At 36.7% G+C, this 23,388-nt stretch overlaps 2 protein-coding genes across 3 annotated transcripts in view; both read right to left on the bottom strand.

Moving 5' to 3' along the window:
- Positions 1-3,014: 3,014 nt before the first annotated feature.
- On the bottom strand, positions 3,015-6,981 carry LOC107748507 (uncharacterized). The gene is made up of 4 exons (XM_016563307.1): positions 6,574-6,981; positions 6,090-6,123; positions 4,888-4,950; positions 3,015-4,689 (listed from the first exon to the last, which is right to left on the bottom strand). Exons 1-4 carry the CDS (start codon positions 6,673-6,675, stop codon positions 4,259-4,261), a joined length of 630 nt encoding a protein of 209 aa, XP_016418793.1. The 5' UTR covers positions 6,676-6,981; the 3' UTR covers positions 3,015-4,258.
- Positions 6,982-13,289: 6,308 nt separating this feature from the next.
- LOC107748505 (multiple epidermal growth factor-like domains protein 9) overlaps positions 13,290-23,388 on the bottom strand; it is a 114,131-nt gene continuing 104,032 nt past the window's right edge. For both annotated transcript variants that reach the window (XM_016563300.1, XM_016563301.1), the window contains 2 exons: positions 18,570-18,839; positions 13,290-15,499 (listed from right to left, as the gene is read on the bottom strand). In XM_016563300.1, coding sequence (XP_016418786.1) covers positions 15,054-15,499; positions 18,570-18,839 — 716 coding nt within the window. In that variant the 3' untranslated portion in view covers positions 13,290-15,053. The remainder of the gene's footprint in view (positions 15,500-18,569; positions 18,840-23,388) is intronic.

Genomic DNA, 23,388 nt, shown 5'->3' with positions numbered 1-23,388 from the left:
CTCATTCACTACTATACCGTCTCTCACATGCTATCAAAGCTTTCACATGCACTATCAAACTCTCTCGCGCACACTAGAGAGTTTGATGGGGGATGGGGGGGGTTCGTGCGCAAGTGGGGGAGCCCACTTGGTTTTTTTTATAACGGGGGGGGGTCGTGCGCTTGTGCGTGCCTCAAAAGAGGGCTTACAATGTCGCATGAATGAATTATATTTTTGCAATTTTACACATAATAATCCACGATGATCACATTACACAAAACTGAAATTGCATGTCAAAATAACACATTGTCAATATTTTTTGAGACCCCCCCAAAATTTCACAAATCACGTTTTCAGGGGAGCCCATGTCTTATTAAGGGGAGCCGAGCTGCCCCTAGCTCCCCCGTAGTTCGCACCCTGTTCACACACACTATCAAACTCTCTCGCGCACACTACCAATCATAAGTTGGGTGGGTCTGAGGACCTCTGCTGGCCATCTTCCTCTTTATTTATATATTGTTATTGTGTCTGTATTATTCGGTGTTGTTTCTTTGTAATTTGCAGTGGTGGAAAGAGTACTGAAAATTTGTACTTCTAATTTATTGAGATGCACCTGTACACACTATACTCATAGTCACCAATGCTGATGTTGTTAACATTAATCATTTGAGAATAAAGTATAACAATAATAATAATTTGAATGGTTTGATGTGATATGAGCTAACCGATCTTTAGATTTAATCACCATTGGTAGTGAGATTTATGGTAATGCTTTTTTTCCTCAGTTGGTCAGAACAAATTTGAACAGACTTGTTACCTGTTCAAATGGCAATATACAGTGAAAATTCTTATTTGGGTCATATTCCAAGACGTAGGCTAGAATCTGTGATTGCGAAATACAGTAAATATCCACACCGGTGCGGTGACTGACTGCCACACATACTCTTCAGAAAGAAAAAAAAACTACTTAATTACAGTAACGTGAGTAGTTGTAATTCGTTACCTCCACCACTGGTAATTTGAGACCTTGTGTGGAATTAATGTAATGTTCAGTAGCACAGCTCCTGACTGTAAATTTAGGTGGGTCAGATTCTGGTTCGGTCGTAGTGCTAGTTTATAATAAACTCAAGAAAGTTTATAGGCTTTATAGTCTAAAACATGCACACACTTTTGGCAGAGATCTAATGTCCTTGCGTTATTCAGCCAGTGGGCGGCAAGCTAATGTTGATTGACAGGTTCGAAGTACACACACACACACACACACACACACAGAATTCTATAGACTTATTGCCTTAATTTTGTCTTCGAATGTTTATTTAGAATGTTACAAGTTGTTGATGAATTTAAGTGAGGAAACGAATATCATGTCTCATCTCAAAACGAACATAAAACCAACACAACAGAACTATATAAAGGCTTTTTTCGTGAGCACATTTAAACTTCAGGATTAACACTTTCATTAATTTAAAACACTACTCCACATAGGAAAAACAGACATGCCAGCTACTTACTGACCTGATGCAGACACATATAGCTGAAGCTGACTGATATCGTCTTGGTCTGGAGCGAGATAAGGTAACGTGAAAATAAGCGGGGCAGTCAAAACTGCCCAAATGGCTCTCAATTAGAGCGTGCTGCAGTTCCACTTTTCACCACAGATTTACATTGTAAAATTTGTGGGGCGCTGTTGAGTTCGGGAGAACACCGGCACGACTGCCACTTTGTGGGGCGCTGTTGAGTTCGGGAGAACACCGGCACGACTGCCCCACTTGCCGAGTTTGTCAGGCTGCAGCGAGGACCTCTTGCACTTGCCTGCCGAAGCTTGCGATGAATTTTAATATATCCTGCGCACTTTATGATTTAAAATTGTCAAGAAAATCCGAAAAATATTTGTTGCCGAATGCTGAACACATTTAGTTTATTATTTATTCAGTTTATATACAGTAGAGGTGCCACGCCCGGAAATGTTTGTTTTAATTTTTGTATTCTTTAATAAAGTGATTGTCTTTATTTTTGTGGTCCATGTCTCCAAGTTCACCCTGCCTTTGGAAGCGAACCTGAGTGCCTTTGTGTAAGGTAAGGTTATTTATTTACTCAGTCAGGGCAGTTACAAAAACGTGATTTATTCATTCATAAGTTCTTCATTAGCAACACCTTGAAGCTTAAATTCACAACATGACTCAACTGAAACCCTGTAACTTCAGACTTGACTCACCTTTTTTCCGTCAGATATAAAGTCTCTGCCACAAGGGGGCAGTACGTACCGCTACATCTAGGCCTACATCAACTAATCCGCCCTTCTCATACGCTTAACTTCAGGAACTATATACACCTCCTTGTTCAGCATCCAGATGTTACATTGAGAATCACCCAACTAAACGTTTTTGGTTCCCAGAACAGAATGTCAGTTGATGGCTGTAAACAAATAAAGAAACAAAACTAATTACAACCATTAGATATTTTGTAAATTCTCATTAGGTTGTCAGACAAAAATCTCCTACAATGTAATGTGGGTTTATGGTTATGCTGTTCTGGTTCTGCAAGGAACACAACACTAACAGTTTGACAGACATCAACCATTTTGTTCTCTCTCTGAATAAATAGTCTATACATTTTTTTTATTAAAGGTATTTTATTTTTTATAAGATTTATTTTGCCATTCTACCCAAGTACAAAATGTAGAACTCATTAAACAACTGATATTTTGTACTTTTTATTTGAACTTGAATGTTTTCTTTTCTGTACTTTTTACCTAGGAAACAAGTCAAAATAAAACATTGTCTGGTCAGAAAAGACTGAAAAGCTTAAAGCTCAGATAACAGTAACATAAGGCATTCTGTTTGTGACATTTTTGTAGCCATTCATTTATTAAACATCGATCACAAACAACTTTACAAGTTGAACAAAACAATAAAATATACAGAAATTAACTTAAAGAATATGAGGCATGCAGAGGGAAAACACATTGCTTTATTTATAATTATTAGTTTAAATAAAAATATTAAAATGACATAAATATAATATTGTTTGCATATTTGAGAACAGTAAAAAAAAGTAGTCAATTGAAATCACTCAGCGTGAACAATTACCTTTTTAGTTATAACATGTATAAGGGCTTAGCGGTGAAAGAACAAAACTGTCATACAGAGAGAGAGAGAAAAAAAAAGCATTACATTTACTCTCTTATTTTAAATATCTTCTTTAGATTCCGCCAGCTGGTTTGGGTCATCTGAATACAAAAAAGTATGAATCATCATAAATGGTATTTTCCTGACAGAAAAAAATACTGGGTTTGGAAAAGAAACTTTCACACTCGCTGGAAAAGAAAAACACTCCACTGTCTCATTAAAACAGCTGATGTTGTTCAGATTCATACGGCTTGCTTGACTGATTGGATTAGTGTAACTAGTGGTATTTTTTTATGTGAAAAAAACATCACCACTACCACCCCTAGACATTCACCACCTCCATCAGAAAACATTTCCATCACATTCATAAACAAATAATTGCTTCTGTGGCTGGATGAATCTGCTTACAGCTAAAAACTGGCACCACATTTCAAGAACTTTGACAAAATAAAATGCTGATTTCTTGTCTTAAAAAAGAAGCGCAAATTTACACAATAAAATATTGCTCCATAGCCTTAGCATTTGACACAATGAGCATTTATATCAAACACTGATGCTGGACAAAGATAGGGTGTTAAGAGGTGTTTACATTCAGCTGTCGATAATTAAAATACTGCATGATTATATATACAGGAAGATGCATTTCACTAAAGAAATACCCACTTGCTCAGAATTAGCTTACTACTGTTTTGTAAAACAATGTTTGCAGGCAGTTATGACATCTTTTATGTAAGTAATACATGAGAATCTTCAAAGTCAGTGCTCATAAACAGTACATCATGCCCTTTTTGGTCTTGACTCATAAAAAAACTGAAACAAAACAAACCTAACTCATATATCTGTTGAGAGGAAAATGTGTCATGCTTCTGAGAAGATCATGAGATGTGATCTTGATATTTCGAAAGAAAGAAGAAAAAACACCAAGAAAGTATCACAACCCCCCACGCAATCCTTGTTAATGTCAGCGAGCATTTCCTAGTACAACAGCTGGAAAATCTCAGGTGTTCTAGCAGCTGATCTTGAGACCGCGTCCACTCAAAATGTCACATTTAAAGCTAATAAGAATATAAGAACAACCGTCATTGTAAAAATTGGAGATGGATATGGTTTTCACCTGGAAAGCCAATCACTTCTGCAATATATGCAACAGTCTACCAGTCGTCTGCCCATTTTATGATAGTGATAAAGGTGGAGAAGGGTCTGGGTTGGTAGTTCACCAAATGACTTGGAAATACTCTCACTGATAACTGGCTTGTTGACTGCATTTTCATCAGAAGGAAAGTGTTGAGCTTTGCGTCTGGAAACGAGTTGTCACTCACCACCTGAGTGTCATGTGCAGCTGAAAACACCTCCTTCGTCCCATCATAACTGAAATCCACTACAATTTTGAGTTCTACAGTAGAACTGTTATTCTTCTGTGGCTTTAGAATGAAGTTAGCTTGTATGTAGACCAGGTAGACACCTTTCTCTCGAATGACCATCCACATGTTGGTCTGGTCCAGAATACTCTCACTCTCATCCCTGTATCCCAGCCACTCATCTTCCCAGATCAAACGATGATCTGCCTGACTGTAACTCTGAGCTTGAAGAAGATAAACATGTAGCAAGAATTCTCATTATAGAATCACAGAGGTTTACATTAAGTTATGCAATAGTAATATAATATCGTTTTTAATGTGAAATGTGGACTTTGTGAAACCATTTTCTTTCTTTCTACCAATATCAAACCAATAGGCTATCTTTCATAAATATATTTAGAAACAAATTTGTGGCTAATCACCTTTTAGAAGCCAGTGTTCTTGAGAGACTTGATGTCTGAACATCATTTCTGTACTTTCAGAGACTGTCAGAAAGAAAAAGATCTGTAAATATCTCCAAGTTTGCCACCACTGAGCAAATGTTGATTAAAAGTGACAACAACAAAACTTGTTGTATGACTAAACGTGCAATTCACAGCTGTACAGGAAAATGTGATGAAGCAGACCACAAAAATGCATTTACACAAAAACACAGCGAGACAGCTTGGCTCCCCACCCAAAACATTCTCACAGCAGACTCCCACAAACACACGCGCAACAAAAACTGTCTCAGTTATACAGAATGTTACCATTAGAGTGTGTTACCATTACCATTACAGTAACCACAGTTATTATACTACCGTTAAACTGCAATCAACTAGAATGGAGATTCTTCAAATAGTAAGAGCTTTCAGAACCTTTCTACCTTTTACAGTGGCCTTTCTTTTTATGTTAGTTTAGGTTCGTATCAACTTTTATTGTTTATTTAGTTGACTACAAAACTCACAGTAAATCATGATCAGTTATGTTTAAATCATGCTCAGTTTTCATGTAAACAAATTGTTTAAGTGGTTATTGATGTCAAACCAATGGGATGGAGTTTTTTATTTTTATTTTTTGTCTTAATATAGCCTACACGTTATATATGTTCTAACAGGTGTTTCGAACGCTTTATTTAGTAACGACAGAATTCAAATTACAAGTTATCAGAGCGTATAAAAGACGCTCGCGAACAGGAGTCGCGTTCGCTGAGGAGGTTACCATAGCAACAGTATTCTTAAAGTATCTTTTTATGTAGCTCTTTTTTATATACATCAAAAATTATTACAAATTCTTAAGTTTAGATCTTTCGTTTTGCGCCAAATGACCGTTGCCACTTGCACCCTCAACAGATCGCGCCCTCCACAGGGACTTTCTAAAACGCTTGACGTGACTGAATGGACTGATACAGTGACATAAATAGAACAAACTCAATATACAGCCTACCTTACTGATGATGCACACTATATACAGGCTAAAAGATACACTTAGAATATAAACGCAGTGTTTTTCTCCCATAGATTATAAACAAAAGGCTTAAGGAGCAATGTAATTTAGTAAAAAGGGAAATACATTCCGCCAATAGTCGCTGACAAAATACACAATAAGTACTGTAATTATGAGGAAATATTTAGGTATAACTTACCATTCACGATGTTTATTCTTTGGCATCCAGGCACCTGTTGAAGTTACAGTAAGACATGTCACTGTCATGCATATTCCTAGAGTAGCCTAGATTGCACAGAAGCAGAGCCTACGTAAATACGCATAAATGCACCCATTCGTTGTTTACAAACACGCCCTCTGCAACTTGATCCATGAATTAGCTATCCATAGATATAAAATGCTGGAGAAAGCTCTAAGATGGAAAACAAGGAAGTGTTTATCTGCCCTGTGTGTGAACTGAGGATCGGACCCTTTTTTTCTCTTTTTCATAAAAATATTAAAACCGCATGCTTGCTAGAATGGTAAACTGTCTTACTAGACTTTTATTCAACGAAATCAATCGCTGAGTTATTCTTCAAAGTGTCCCACAGAATCCTGAACACGGGGTAATTTTATTGTCCAAAATAATATCTAGCCAGATAAAGAATCTGAAATTCTAAGGCTGTAGATCGACTTATATTTACCTTCGACATGAAAACATATGCCAAGCACGATGCGATTAAAATAAAGACCAAAGCTATCGATGTCCAGATAATATGCGTCCTAGCTGCCCGCGCTGTATCCATGCCTGCTTCTCAAGAAGTTGAAATAACTACAGTCTCAAACAAGTAATGCCTCTTGTACCGGATGAAGTTGTCGAACGTAATGAGATAGGAGTCTCTCCCACGCGTTCATCGGTGCGCTATTAACTCCGCATCACCTGTGGGTGAGATGAGGGTGGATGCGATCATGGTAACAGAAAACTCATAGCTTTCACTATGCAAAGCATGCTTTCATGCATTTCACTGATTTCTTGTTGTAATCTAAACCAACATCTTGTTTCATTTGAGTTAATAGCACTGTTTGTAATTTCACTCTTTTATCAGATTACCTGTCTGGAGAGTCAATAACCAAACTACCAAAATAAGGTAAACCTAAAAAAAAAAAAAAATTAAGGTAAACCTAAAAAAACCCCTAAATCTACCAAAATAAGGTGACATGGTTGGTGTATGGAGGACAGTGAAACTTTCCCTTATGTCAGTTCTGAAATGATATCATTTTTGTAAGACACAGAAATTCAAATCTTTAATCTTAAAAGGTCCTGACACAAGTGACAGTGAAAAATAACTCTTAAAGGCACAGCTCACCCACACTCTAAAAACACTGGGTTAAAAACAACCCAGTTTGGGTTGTTTTTAACCCAAGGGCTGGTTACATATAGGACAGAACACATGTTGGGTTAATTTTACCCAGCAAATTGGGTTGTTTATTTAATCCAGCATATTAGGTTGATTAATTTTTACTATAATACTAGCTTAATTTTTACTTTTTTACTAAAGGACTGCCACCCTGCGTTTCACTCATAGAAACATGCTGTGACTGTCTTGCCCATAACAAACAGTAAACAGCTCTGAGGACATATTTTAACATCCAAAGTATTTATATTCTGTATCTTTATAAATAAAATCATTTATTTTATGCAAAGCATCAGGCTTTTCCATCACGCGAAAAGACCGACTCGACTCTCGTTTAGGTGATTCACATCGCGTGCCTGTATGATGCTTTGCATTAAATTGAACGATATACAGCACAGTAATGATTTTATAGATAAAATAAAATGTACACAAACCTGTATTTTACAGAAGAAATGCATCAATTCGATGGCGTTTAGAACTGCTCTGTCCTGAAGAGGACGCAAAATCCCTGCGATTAATAACTCAACCGCTGGGTTAAGTCTGACCAGGGGTGTGAAGTAACGAATTACAAATACTCGCGTTACAGTAATTAAGTAGTTTTTATCAGTAATTGTACTTTTTTTGAGTAGTTTAAAAATTGTGTACTTTTACTTGAGTACATTTTAAGTGATGTATCGGTACTTTTACTCTGCTATTTTCCTCCGTTTGTGGTTGTTACATGCTTATTTTAATTTTATTTTTTATCCATCAACGTGATTCGATAGAGATAGTAATAGGTCTCGTGACTTTCGTCAAATCAAATTGTTCATAGAATTTAGAAAACTTTAACCGCCAACTGTTTATCATGCACTTGGATAAGTCGTTGTTGAACTTGTTGACTTTTGATGAGTTTAAGCACGTGATGCGCGCTGTTAACAAGTGTGTTGGAAACACAAATTGAGGACCAATCCGCACCTTATTGATGACCCGTGGCGTTAATATACTGCATCTGTGCCAGCGCTTGATGTAATAAAACTGCAGCTCGTTAATAAACGTTTTTTTTAATTTAATTTTTTTTAATCCATTTTATACAATACTTTCATCTTTTCTTCAGCTGATTACTGTTTCCGTGCTGTTTTGATGTATTTTAAAGAGTTGGCCATTAAAATTAAAACTGCTGGATGATAGATACTCTTCATTCTTTATGACAAATAAGATAATGTGAATTACAGAATGTACAACGTTTTTTAAATGTATAAATTGCGGTATACAGCGTTTATTATGAGGGGGTAGAATCCACAGCTCAGTACTCACTACTCAATACTCAGGAGTACTTTTAAATAGGCTACTCTTTTACTCTTACTCAAGTAGTTTATTGGACAAGTACTTTTACTCTACTCACACTACATTTTTTGGAAGGTAATGGTACTTTTACTTGAGTATATTTTTTCAGTACTCTTTCCACCACTGCGTCTGACCCAGGACCCAGGAGTAACACAAAAACTACCCAAACATTGGTTATGTCTGACCCAGGAGCCGGGTAACACAAAAACTACCCAAACACTGAAGAAAAAAAAAAGACCCAAAAGGCTCAACCCAGCATTTGTGTTAAAAAAAAAGAACCCAGAATTTTTTAGAGTGCAGAAATGAAAATTCTGTCATCATTTTCTCACCCTCATGTCATTACAAACCTAGATAAATATCAAAAGGAGAATTTTTGGAGAATCTCTTTGAGGGTGAATGAAGATATTAAGTCTCAAAAGGCTGTAATAATCACTGTAAAAGTAACAAAGTAGTCTACTTGTGCATATAAATCTCACATCCTCCAGAACGGCCATCTGCTATTGTGTGTGAGGATTGTTAAAGATGCAGCTGGTTTGTGAAGTAATAATTTGTTTGAATCAGATCTTTTAGTGATTTTTTTTTTATCAAACTGTTCTGAATGATTCATTCATGGTTCTGAATTTAAACTCATTGAATCATTTAATGATTTAATTTATGAACTGGCTTTAGCTGGAAAAATGACTTTGTTATTATCTTCTTGTATTATTGACAAACTATTTTCCTGTTTGACACTGTAAAGCTGCTTTAACACAATCAGTATTGTATAAAGCGCTATACAAATAAAGGTGAATAATCACAGATTATGCAACAGCAGCGGCGACTGTAATTAAATTAGTTCACTTCCAGAATGAAAATTCTGTCATCATTTACTCATCCTCCACTTGTTCCAAACCTGAATGAGCTTCTTTCTTCTGTTGAACACAAAAGAAGATATTTTGAAAATTTTTAGTATTTTCAACGAACAGTTGATGGGCACCATTGACTTCCATAGTATTTTGCCCATCAACTGTTCGGATACTAAAATTTTTCAAAATATCTTCTTTTGTGTTCAACAGAAGAAAGAAGCTCATTCAGGGTTGGAACAAGTGGAGGATGAATAAATGATGACAGAATTTTCATCCTGGAAGTGAACTACTCCTTTAATAGAACGTTTTGCAGAATGCTGTTGTCATTCCATCAGCTACTGTTGTTTAAAGTCCCTATTATCAGACAACTTCAATTTCAACTGTTCCCCACACAAAGCCATCACATGCCTTAAGAAGAACTCAAAAGTGATTTTGCATCCTTTTTCAATCTCCATCACCATTGTCACTGCACAGAAACCACTGACCAAGACATTCCTCAGAATTTCTCCTTTTGTGTTCTGCAGAATAAAGTGCGCCACAGGTTTGAAACAACATAAATGGTGACAGAATTTTAATTTTTAGGTGAACTATTCCTTAGAGAGCATATAGACCACAAGTACTTTAGAGACCACCCATCTGGTATTTTCCCACAACGTTGACTGGAAGTCATATCAGTAATCAATCATGCAAACAAGGTCACCACATGTATATACGAGTGCTCCCATTGGGTGTGGGTGTTAGCAGAAGCATCAGCAAAAATCTTCACGCACTGTGCATGTTTAGATTTTGCTGGGCGCTTTAGGGACATTCAGTCTGTTTGTGAGCATCTCACTGTTGATTCAGACACAGATTATGTTTTTCCAGTTATATACACACATATATATTTTTATATGACTCATTTTTATCGGTTACTCTATTTACAGAACTCATAAGTTACATTTCCAAAAGAGGGCAGTTTCCCAGATGATATCAAAGTAAGTAAAAGAAAATGCCCGCAAATGTCTTCCATTTAGAAGGTCTACATGGCTCAGTGATGCCACAATGACATCAGATTCCACTCGTCAGCACTCGATTGGCTAAGTGCTGTTGATTTCCGGCATCATGTGCTCAGATTAATTTAAATGTCTCGGGATTTTTGATCTGCAATAATGATTCACTAAGTCAGTTACTTGAGCGAAGTAACTGACTTATTTGATTTTAAAGAACAATCTGAGAATGATGATCTTTATTTATTAACTAGGACTGATAAAGCTCAGAATTCGAGCAGGGAGGCTGTGTTGGCTAGCTTTGCATTACCCATTTGGATCACATTCTGCCAATATCTGAGTTAGATATTCAAATAATTCTCATAAACAATTTATTTCCAATGTCACTGCCGGGTTTGTGGGATTGAGGGATGATCTTGACAAGAACCTCAACATCTCTGTGTCATGGCAACAGTATTTCCAGGTAGGCAAGAGAGACATATGAAAGACTCTCACTACTACAACAGTTAGTTTCCACTTGAAATGCTCTCCATTAGCAAAATGGAAAAATGCAGTGTTAACTGGGACGGGAGATAAGTGAAAATCAGTCGTGTTTTGAATCACTCCCACAGCAAGTCTGCATTGTGTTTACAATATCGCAAACAAAATCAACATAATCATCATATTTCTGTATGACACTTCAAGTCGTTTTTATACGAGGGAGCAGGTGACAAATGCAGGGGTGGAGTAATGTGTACAATAACACCTCTTTTATGGTTTCAAAAGTTAATTTCTCCCTTAAACATGGTTTCTGTGAAAAATAACTAACAATAATGAGGTCAGGGTTTAAGAACATGCTAAAAGCTACTTACATGTAAAATGCTTTATCTGTTAGTATTTAACAACATTAATTTACAACAGTCAAAGCTTTCGTCCTATATCAGGTAGTGATTTGCTGTGATCAAAACGTGGACAGTGAAAGTTGAGGACTAGCCAATGAGATTACAATTTTGCACATTAGTCCCGCCCACTGCCGAGCTCTCAGAGGCTTTTGCTCGGTCTTGACCAGGTTTTATGCGAACGGCTACCATAATTCTAGGTTCTATTATTTTAATTCATGGCAAGAGTAAATAAATAAGCCAACAAAGTATAAAAAATAATAATATGAATATAACTTTTTTGCTTATTTATAGACCTTCAATTGTTTCAGGAGGATGCTTTGTATTTGCTTTGAAAAGCATTTCTGAATGAAAGTAAAAATGAATGAAATGAAAGTATGTACTTAGTATGACTTAAAAAAGTGACTCAGATTCTGTGATATTTGTTAGTATGACCCCTTAATGGATACCCAGAAGGTGTGGGCGATTGCAGGAATACTCCCCAGCTATCTACCTCTGACCTTTAAGAAGGGTACAAATTAAAGATGAGAACATTTAAGTGGGTGGGGGGCTTTTATAGCTATTCTCCACTGGATTGTTTTTCAGGATTAAGCAAAGCAAATTGTTCACCTCACTTCTCAAAATCAACAGCAGCCAGAAAAGTCTCGATATGGAAATTGTGTCATTCAGTGTTTGTGAACAATCATGCACTTTGTACATTAGAACTATAAAAGAAGATGGCTATATGACTCAGTAATGTTGGGAAATCTAGGAGTTGTGCGTGGGCTTCTAAATTCAAAAATCCCTTTGTGGCACTTATTACTAACCATTTTTGCTCAATAGAAATGGACAAAATCATACAAGAGCATAACAGTTTATATAGCTCAGCCATGGAAAATATGTCACACATCAGCATATTACTCAAACTCAAAATAATTGCCTCAAGCAGCTTCATGTGCTATGTAAGGGAGGAGGGCTATAAATATTTGAAATCATGTGTTGCAAGATGTTAAAACGTGTTACAAAAAAGCAAAACATTTGAAGTCAGGCACTTACTTGATTTCTCCTGCCATCACGATTCTTACACAGATGATGCCAGCAGAACCACATGGTCTGTAGATGAAAGTGATGATTATACTGAACAGAAAAAAAGAAACTGATCTGAGCGATATAGTTGACTGTACATGTAAAAAAGGAGTCATGTTTTAACCTTTGTTTGATATTTGCAGTCTCACTAAAGGAACACTGAAAACTGAAGTAAACATATTGACGTACATAGGAACAGGGTTTACTGCTAAATTGTAACACATTTAGAGATGACTTTGGGGTGTACATAATGAGGAGGATGTCATCTTAGTTTGGCAGAATATGTAAAATGAATCTGAATTACACAATATAATTCTACAAATTGTTTACAGGTCTGTATTTTTAGTTGAAGGGATGTCATAATAGCAGTAGACTAGGAATTCAGTCAATCTGTCCAAAATGAGTTTGGACAATTGGACTTTAGGTTATGATGAATAATGAAGATGTTTGAAATGTACAACTAATTCATGGAATTATTAAACAATAGCTCCATGAATTATAATTATTATTAAATCAAATAATTATTAAAAAACATCATGACCTCTGGCCTAAATCTGAGGTGTGTCTGACCCCTATAGAAAACAAAACAATACTTGTTTCCATACAATTGAAATGGGTCACTGTGTCCACAATTTACCTAGTAACAAATAAATATTAAAAATGTTAGCATCCACAGTGGCTCAAATACAACTTAATACTTTTTCACAAAAGTCCTCAGTGAATTCATGAAATGTAACGTAAATTTTATTCAACTGAAACTCGCTATTTTCACTAGTGCTTTGTAGTTTTGTGTGCAGTATGAACCAGACGGTCAGGAAACTGGTGCAGTCCAGTGGCTAAAACTAGTGCATGAAATACAATGAAATAATAATAATAATAATGATGAAATCACATATTATAGGAAAAGTGACTTTTATTGAAATCTTTCACAGAGTTAGTTGTGAATATGGTGCACCATGCATACTGCACAATGCATACAATGTGAGATTAAGACACCATTACGACGTCAGCCTCTATGTGTGCGCACCAGTATGCTGGTCACAGAAACAAGACTCATCGCCATATGTACCAATACAATAGCAACCTCCTCATGACAACCATTCTGTACATCTAATATTTACATCGTTTTGTACCAACACACCTCGGATAAAGACAGCTTTGGGATGGTGGAAGTGGGGAGGGAGCTAAAAGTAGATATCCCAAAAGTCATTTGAGATACAATCACAGATGAACTATTGCTCTTGTCTTCAAGTTCAGGTCATCGCCTATAAAAAACAGACTCATTCATACACACACACACCCTTTTATTTGTCTTTTACTGACTGACATGGCATTTTGTACTCTTTTATCCAACTCCAATAATAATAATAATATATTAGATTACCACGCTCAACACCCACGCACTCAAACATGTGCACTTATTCATCACTGAACCGTTTGCTCAACTTGTTTTAGCCTGTGCTACACAAATGGCAGTGATTAATTACTGTCCAGTACGGCTGTTAGATCCAACAGGCATTATTGCTCATCTGATCATATTTGTTCCCCTCCTCTGTGACTCACGTAAACTGACCCTAAACCATCAAGCTGAGAGAGAGGTTCGTTCAAATGAATAAACCAAAACTTAAACTCTCCCAGTCAGACAAGTTGTGTCAAGTCCACACAACAAGGCATGGCACCATTGAACTGATGCCCGGTGTTAAGTCATGAAGGAAAAGCGGATTGAGGAGAAAATTTCTGAAAAATAAATAAAACAAGTACAGTTCCATACACCATGAAATGGTCTTCACAATCCGCTTTACCGCTGTGAAATTGTGACTAGAATTAGTCAGGCTCTCTCCATCTGAAACTGACACACAGATCCTCTGGCCTGATAAAAACAAATCATCCCTTCTTGCAATTTGCTTCGGCAAGGAAGTGTCTGCCAAAATAAATGCAATTGAATGCAGAAGTCATTCAGCAGCCATGTGCCATTTAGTATTATATATTTCCATTGCATAATACACAGGCATGCTCTGTATGCCAGGTCCAGTGTAACGGTGCCCCCTAAAGTCCTGCACATGTAATAGCATGTAACAAACGACACTAAAACGGTGTGAACACACAAAGAAAAAAACAAAACGATATCCATCCTGAGTTTGATGAAAACTAATGTCCACTCTGTCCATTTAAAACAGCATTTACAAAGGGAAAGTGTGAATGGATGTAACTGCAAGTATGCTAATAATGTTAATAAGCAGATGCATTTGATTGATCTATCCATATGTGATGAAACATCATGCATGTCTCACAGTCACTGTATTAATACTCAATCAGACATACTTCATTGTCTAGTCACACATTAGTGAAATAGTCTCTGCATCTCTTCTCCTTCTTCAAAGCAAGACAACATGTTTCAGCTGTGAGTTGGCCAAGGCCTTCAACAAGGCAGGATGTTTAACTTGGCTTTTCAGTTAGATGCACTGCTCATGTTCCTCATTCATTACTTTGTCTTCTGGCTCTGGAGTGCTTGTGTGAGTGTTTGCATTATGTCCAATGGGAATACCTTGTCCTTTGTTCATCAGCCTAAAATGAAAAAATAAATCAGGGGTCAACATATCCACAGGTCCACAATCTGCCCAGCGTCGGGCCAGCACTGACGTAGCAGCCCAGTTTCTGTGATGGAACATCAGTTACACCTTATACAAATTACCAGGACCGGTTAAAGCAAGTTGTCCATTGCCCATGTCACTAACTTCATCTTCTAAAAGCCCTGATACATCTGCGTTCGGAATGCAGTCATGATAGCTGCTGAAGCTAATGTTGTCCTCCTTCAGCTCGATGGTCCAGAATGGGGCGTTCAGCTTGCGGTTCTGATATTCTCTGTAAGTGTACACACCACCTACCACTGCCAAGAGAGCAATAGCAACTATGATGATGACGGCCAGGACAATGATGTTGAACTGGTTCCACGGGACCGGAGTCACTGTGGTGGTGGTGGTGGTGTTGGGGGTGGAGCTGCCCAGGCTGCTCAGCAAAGTTGTGGAGAAGGTGGTGAACTGTGCTGTAGCATTGGGGCTGGAGCTCATGGTGGTGTAGTGAAACCAGTGGGTAGTGGTTGAAGGAGTAGTGTGGACGACTATGGACAGGGCAAGAGAGAGAGAAGGACAGTTTGAGACAATACACATCTAATAAAATACAACATATCCAAATGAATGAAATTATGCATTAAACTCCAGTGACCTTCCAGTGATATTCCTGTACCTCTGCTGAATATAAGTTGTGAATGTGAGTTTACAGTGTTTATTGAATGCAATGAGAAAAAAGACTGTGTACCATGACATAGTAAGAAAATGAGGTGTGTTTGTGGGCTGCATGCAGAAAACTAAATTCTAGTTAAAATTCAAAATTCTAGTCTGATTTATAAACAAATGACTTGGTTCTTTTAATGAATCATTAAAAAAACAAACAAACAAAAAAAACTAGCAAGTTACTTTTTTGAATAAGTCTGACTAAACTTCTGACTCACTTACCGAACTGACAGTTATCACTGAACTGCAAGTAATCATGATCTCGAAACAAAGCAAATTTTATGTACCTAAGGTTTGTTAAAAAAATTGGTGTCATTACTGTCTAGATTCCAAATGATGTTTAATTAAATACATTTCTTTCACACACACGCGCACACACACACACACACTCACACACACACACACACACAATATTTAAATAGATCAAAAGTGGCACTAAAGATATTTATAATGTTACAAAAGATTTCTAATATAAATGCTGTTCTTTTTAAACTTTCCATTTATCAAAGAATCCCAGGGAAAAAAATATTAAAAGCATTGTAATGCTTTTAATATTGATAGAGTAAAAAATAGAGCAAAAAAGAGAGTATAGGAAGAGAAGAAACAAAGTAAGAGGAAGGGAATGAAAAGTGAGAGCAGCAAAACAGTCCCATGTGGATCCCTGATCTAGTGTAATGTAGAGAACAGATGCTGCACACTGGTAGAAGGTTCACAGGCAGGAGCGATTCCATCTGTTCAGTAGAACAGACAATGTCAGACCATACGCAGTGTACATAAAGACTGAAAACCTACCTCACAAAACATGTAAGATTCATCATGCAGTGTTATTTTAGTATTATTTATATACTATTATAGTATTTATTAATATTTTGAATTAGCTTTAATTTTTATATTTTCATATTTCAATTTTAGTTCATGTTAAAATTTTTTTTTTTTTTTACATGTTTTTGTCATTTTTATTAAAAAAATTTTTCTTATATAGGTTTTATTTTTAGTTTTAATTTTGGACATTTTAGCACATTTAGTACTTTTAGTTATTTCAGTTAGTTGCCAAGGCAACAATTCTAATTAATTTTAAGAATAAAGTTTTTCGTATATTTATATTTTATTTTATTACAGCTGGTATTTCAATTACCAAAAACTGAAAAGTTTTAGTTTTTTTTTTTTGTTAACAATAACAACACAACAACAACACAACTACAACACTGTCATTATGGGAAACACTTTATCAGAGATATTTCAGCCATTGTTGGAAAGTTAATATGTTGCCTTTTGGAGCACCATTAGTGTACCTCTATAATGGGACGTCATCAGTGAGCGGCAACATGGCTGGAGCAGAGCTCAGACAGGCCGAAAGGGAAAATAACAATTTATTATTGTTGGCTGAGTGGAAAGATTTACGAAAAGAGAGTGTGGATTTGGCTGACTTTTTTCTTCTTCCTCTCGCTTTCATATATTCACCCTGGGGTCCAAGCTCACTGTTTGGCAACCCGAGTCAGCCTGCCTGTGGGAATGTATGATCTGTCCTCTTTACAGTACGCCACTGATAAAATCAGCATTGTACAGACGGATGTTGTGAGTCAGAACACTGATCTGGGATTAGTCATTCTACAACACACCCTCTCTTCCCCTCTCTGAAAACCACAGTCACAAAACACGTAAGCACTTTTCAGTCACCTCTTAAAATAGTTGCTTAAATATATTAATATATAAAGTTCAGGTCCTTCCTGTTCACACAATCTATCCTGTAGGGCTGGATAACATCAATGTGATGCATTTAATATGTTGCAATACAAGTAAATCACAACTGAAACTACACCAAATGCATGAGAAAGCGATTCAGGGTGTCCACGAGAAAGAGTTAACCTGTGGGATCAGTTTCAACCTCTCTCAACTGATTCTCTTCACTTTTTTTTAGAACTGAAGCAGCTCTAACTGCAAAGACAAATGATGGTTTCAGAGTTACAGCTTTAATTGAACTGTTGAAAATGGCATGAATGAGCATAATAAAAAAGAATGGGAAATACAGATGCAATAATGTGAACAAAAAATAAATATATCAATAAATGATTGTATCGGCACAGCCATAGGCGGAGCGTGTGTAAGGCTTAGCCTTCCCCTGGCCACTGGGACTTGGGGCAAAAATGCCACTAAATTGGACAAAAATGCCCCTGCACAAACAAATTAAATCTATTACGTCTGTTGCTAACAAAGTGAATATGAATAGTGTCGATTGTGGCATTAAATTAAGTTCTGCTCATGTTGCACCGTATTTCATTTTAGGCGTTTTTACAGTTTTTAACCAATCACACACAATTCTGTTGAGCTTAGGAATGCAATGGCCAATCAGAGGCGTTCAGATGAGTCATCGTTGAAACAGATCAGTTTTGTTGAGTGCGCGCGCACGTTTGCTGACTGAATTCCGTACTCTTGCGAATTCTCTCATCATAAACAACAAAGCGCAGATGGACGTACAATGTAAGTAAGAGATTCATTTCACAGTGTATACAGTTTCAGTGATTATAACGATAGTTTTGTTTTTTTGAGAGTGCTTAAACTCGCGATAGATCAATGTTAGTGATAATGTCACTTTCTATATATAATTTATTCACTATTTGAATACCCGTGGAAAGGAAACGTTATATAATTATCAATTTCTAACGTTTTTATTAAATTGTAATCACGTTAAATACAAATTCAGTCCCATTAAAAAAATTTTTAGCCTACATGACACCCATGTCTGGTCCTTGCCTAAAAAGACGGGTTTATGATGTTTAATACATTTGGCTGCTTTTAGCCTTACCCTGGAGTTGGTTCACCCTCCGCCTATGGGCACAGCCCTAATTTACCCGACTGCAGCCAAAAATCACTAGAGGTTTTACTACTGTAGGCTCTCACCTGTAGGAGTGCAGTTCCTGGCGAGTGCGTCCCCTGTAAAGCCCTCTGTGCAGCGCTCGCAGTGCAGCCCCGTAGTGTTGTTGATGCAGCTCAGGCAGTGGCCCGTGTCCGGGTGACAGATCCGAGGGGATATGCGGGGGTCTCCGTTCCCGCTGCAGTTACAGGGAAGGCAGATGCTGTCGGCGTTGTAGAAGCCATCACTACACTGCTCACAGTTGGGACCCTGGTACTCTGGCTTGCACTGGACACAGAAAGGCTGGCCACTTGAGTCTAAACACATATAGACAAAAAGAACGTTTAAGGTTATAGATTAGATTCACTCTGTCAAAACAGGATGAATTAGTAACCAGACAAGAGCTTATTAAAATATCTTAGTACAGTAGAGGAAATTTTCACTGAAATAACCAAAGGGCTTCTGCTATGACAAAGGCATTTGAAGACCCAGACTTTGTTTCATTTGGCCACCAGATGGCAGAATCTTTTAAGGATGTTGAGGACAGCCTGAAGGGAAACTGAGGTCTTTGTTTATACTAGGCTGTATTCAGTTACAGTCAGATGAACTTTTAACCTCCAATCATTTTGTAAATGTGTTAGGTAAGATTTTCTTTCTTTTGCATTTGATTGCAGACCAAGAAATCAAACAACAGGCAAATCCGGCCTATGAAAAGGGCTGATGTTTTCTTGAGCTTAAATTAAAAAAATGTGAAGACACTCTTCCATGCACACACACACACACACACACACACACACACACACACACACAAACTACTGCCTAAAGTCAAAAGCACATTTGCTTCAAAACCTGCTTTTCTTGAGGATGACACATACTGCAGATAAACATCTTTCTTTTGTCTGATAACATGACTGATGTTTGTCACATCAAAGACTGAAAAAAGAATATAAAATATTTGAGAAATTTCACATTTGCCAGTTGTCCACAAGATAATGTGATGAATGCATACTGTAAATGTAATTTTTCCATTTCTAGTGCAGTTAAGAACACAAAAATGTTAATGAACTTTTAACTGTTCTATATTCATAGGACAGAAATGTCACATGAAGGGTGGATACTGAAAGTAGACATACAGTGCGACCTGCCACTGCAATTAAACTGCTTGCAACTAAATAACTCATAAAATCAGCATGATGATTATATGACTGCTGGGAAAGTACTGAGGAACTACTGAGAAATTTATAGTGCATTCATTGTATGTGTTTTCTAAAGTACTTGCAATTACAATGCAACTGACAGATTATTTTCAAGAGCAGTATCACATTGTGGGACATTTCGGTGTCTGACACTAAGGAAATTAGTTGTCACCTACTGCTCATATAAAGTGATTACTTTCTGTGGAGAAAAACGTAGAGATGATCCAAAAGAGGCACTTTTAAAAATAATTTAATGAGCACAGCAGCCTCAACCAAATGTGCTTCTCTCTCTCTCTCAGAACTAATTGGCAGGCCCAGACACAATCTGTAAACTTTTTTGCATTTTCTTCACTGAATTTTTGGGGAGATTTGGAGGTTGCTCTTTTAGAGCATATTTTTCCGGGATTCTTTGATGAATAGAAAGTTTAAAAAGAGCAGCATTTTCGTTGGTCATATTTTGTAAAATTATAAATGATCAATTTAATGTATCATTGCAGAATAAAAGTATTCATTTCTTTAAAAGAAAACGTTTAATTAGTATTGTACAACATTTTGAATGACAGGATGGCCTTGCGATCATTGATAGTCCTTCTTTTAACCAGTGCATTTCTAAACAATAACAAATACGGACATCAGTACAAAAGTCATCAAAGGCAATCTATCCCTCCATAAAAAGCTCAAAAAAACAAAAACAAAACTAAATAAAAAAATTAAAATACTGAGCTCATCCCAATATAGATGGAAAAATACATTAGTTCAAAACTAGAAGAAATAATCGATTTTATAACCTGGCCCAATGAAGCAGAGGTAAAATAAAAGGAAAGCGAGAAAGAGGAACTGAGGAGGAGGAGGAGGAGGAGGAAAGAAGAAAGGGACAGTTAAAGCACAAACCATGTTGAGCCATACAAGAAGAGAGAGAGAGAGAGAGACCTGCTGTGATTCAAATATATCTAGCAGAGAGGCAATTTTTATGTTACATACGGAGAGGGGCAGTGAATCAGGGGGCTCGATGACCCTCCTATCTTCATTTGCCCAGACTCAGCAACTGCATATGGCCGACAGCAGGATATAAAACACAAACCTCCAGGCAGTGATGTACACCCAGTGAATACTACACTAGAAAGACCAATTTTCCACATTTCTCAAGCATAAAGGCAATAACCATCATGGTAAGATAATGACACAACGAAAGGATGGAGAGAGACAGAGGCAGAAAAGAGCCCATTTACATACATATCACCACGACAGTAAAAAAAATCACGTAGGGACAAAGAGCTTGAGCTCCTCTGAGCTCTTTGAACTTAAAACGATTACTGCTATACAGAATTAGGAACATTCACACAAATTAAATGAACAAGAGAATGAAAGAACAAAGAGAAACAGAAAAAAACAGACCTCTTGAGCTGTTGGTAGTCAGAGTAAAATCAATGTAAACACACACAGAGACACACAAAGACTTCTTTTGTTTGGTCTCACCTGTATGTGTTTATTCCAAAAAGCCGTTTCCCACTTCTTTTGGCGGCAGCAAAAAATGTCCCCAACACATTAAAGCATACAAAGATTTCTGGCGACACAAAAGAAATGCTTCCTCGTGTAGCTGTGACTCGGACTCGTGACAATAATGTCTGAAATGAGGCTAGTCAATGTTTAACCATCTCATAATTGTATTGCTGGCAGAAGCTTCTGTAGTGTGGTGACTTTTACCTAGTTGCTTTTTCAGCGTCACAAGCATACACACACAGACACACGCAACATTTGATGCACAAGCTCAAACAGGTATGGACATGCTCACGCGCTACAGTCATTCCAAGAGTTTTCACACTTCCTGACCACCAAGAACAAAAAAACCCACAAATGAAAGAAATACAGAAGATACAGTGAAGAATAAAAAGTATATAATGTACCATAATATAATATATAATGTTTACTGTACATTTAACAAACTTAAATGTACAGTAAACATAATGCAGAGTAAGGGGACAAATTACTCTTCTGCTCTCTATATTAGATATGTAAATATGAAGGTTTCTTGTCTTATATTTTCATGTTTTAATACTGGCCATAAAGAAAACAGCAGTGGCAAATAGCAGACTTTTAACAGACTGCTGAATCAAAGCTGAAGCTCTGGTGGAATAAAGCAGGCGACTTCATCAAAATTATAGCAACTGACACTGCATGATAACAAGCCAACCAATGCTAGGTCATTTCCAATGCAAATTCAGCCAGCATATACAAATCAAACATGCATTTCACTAAGGAAATCTAGCATTGGCAAGGAGAGCAGAGAGATTCTGTTCAAAAGATGCCACTTGTAAAGAAAAAAGACATTACAAATTGCTGAAGGAAACTCAATTGAGAATGATTGAATGAATATCTACACTACACACATGCCAGTTGAATTCTACATGAATGTGCAGCTAGCTTTAGACTGTGCAGCTTTTAGCAGTGTTCTGCCTTAAAATAAGTGAGACGTCTACAGAGTAACTTGGGGGAGGGAGTCTTGGATGATGCCATAAGCTTGTGACAAATAATATAATACACACACACCACTCAAAAGGTTTGTGGTCGGAAGATTTTTTTAAATATTTTTGATTAAAATCTCTTATGATCAACAAGGCTGTATTTAATCAAAAATACAGCAAAAACAGTAATATTGTAAAATATTATTACAATTTAAAATAACTTTATTATATTTTAAAATATTTTAAAATGGCAAAGCTCAATTTTCAGCAGTGTCACATAATCCTTCAGAAATCATTCTAATATGCTGATTTGGTGCTCAAAAATTATTTCTTATTATTATCAAGGTTGAAAACAGTTGCGCTGCTTAATATTTTTGTAATACACTTTTTTTCAGTATTCATTAATGAACAGAAAGTTCCAAAGAACATTATTTATTTGAAATAGAAATCTTTTGTCTTTACTGTCATTTAGATCAGTTTAACGTGTCCTTGCTAAATAAAAGTATTGATTGAAGAAATGACAACAAACGTCCTAACTACATACATGCAAAAAATATATAAACTATAGTGAAATACACAGAACATTAAGAGATTACTTTTGAGATATTCAAGAAAATATTCAGAGAGGTGTGAATGGAGGTATCTTTCAACTGATATAAATAATTGAAATAATAGATTTTTTCATTTAATGTTCTGTTACATCTACCTTCTAAAGCCCCTCCAAACTTCAGGCAGATCAAACAATGGCTTTGTTTCCCATGAAACCTGACAAATAATGACTGACAGCTGCTTTGGAACAGACATTTACAACGGTATTTACATATTCATGAGACACTCTGTAGGAGAGACCTGCAAAAACAACCTAATTAAACCAAGGAACACAATATGGTTAAATATGTACAGTATTGATAGATTAAGACTGGCAGGATCCCGGAGCTGTCACAAGAGAGTTGAATAATTCCACATTTCAAAAAATCATCCACCTAGTTCATCAAACAATAAGCACTACAACAACTACATTAATTTATAATGGCAGATGTGAGAGCTTCATCTGCGCCTGTCAATTTTGCTCCACTTACAGGGTCTCACCAAATCATGTGTGTGTTTTTGATTTAACAATTCACAACAGAAAGTGTCAAGGCCATGTCACGGTAACAATAGGAGGTACTAATAATGACTTGTTCACTGTTCAGGACAATTGCTTTCAC

The sequence above is a fragment of the Sinocyclocheilus rhinocerous genome, unplaced genomic scaffold, assembly GCF_001515625.1.
Source record: "Sinocyclocheilus rhinocerous isolate Xijiao unplaced genomic scaffold, SAMN03320098_v1.1 scaffold230, whole genome shotgun sequence".
NCBI lineage: Eukaryota > Metazoa > Chordata > Actinopteri > Cypriniformes > Cyprinidae > Sinocyclocheilus > Sinocyclocheilus rhinocerous.
The sequence above is the reverse complement of the archived record's forward strand: the minus strand, read 5'-3'. Positions and strand labels throughout refer to the sequence as shown.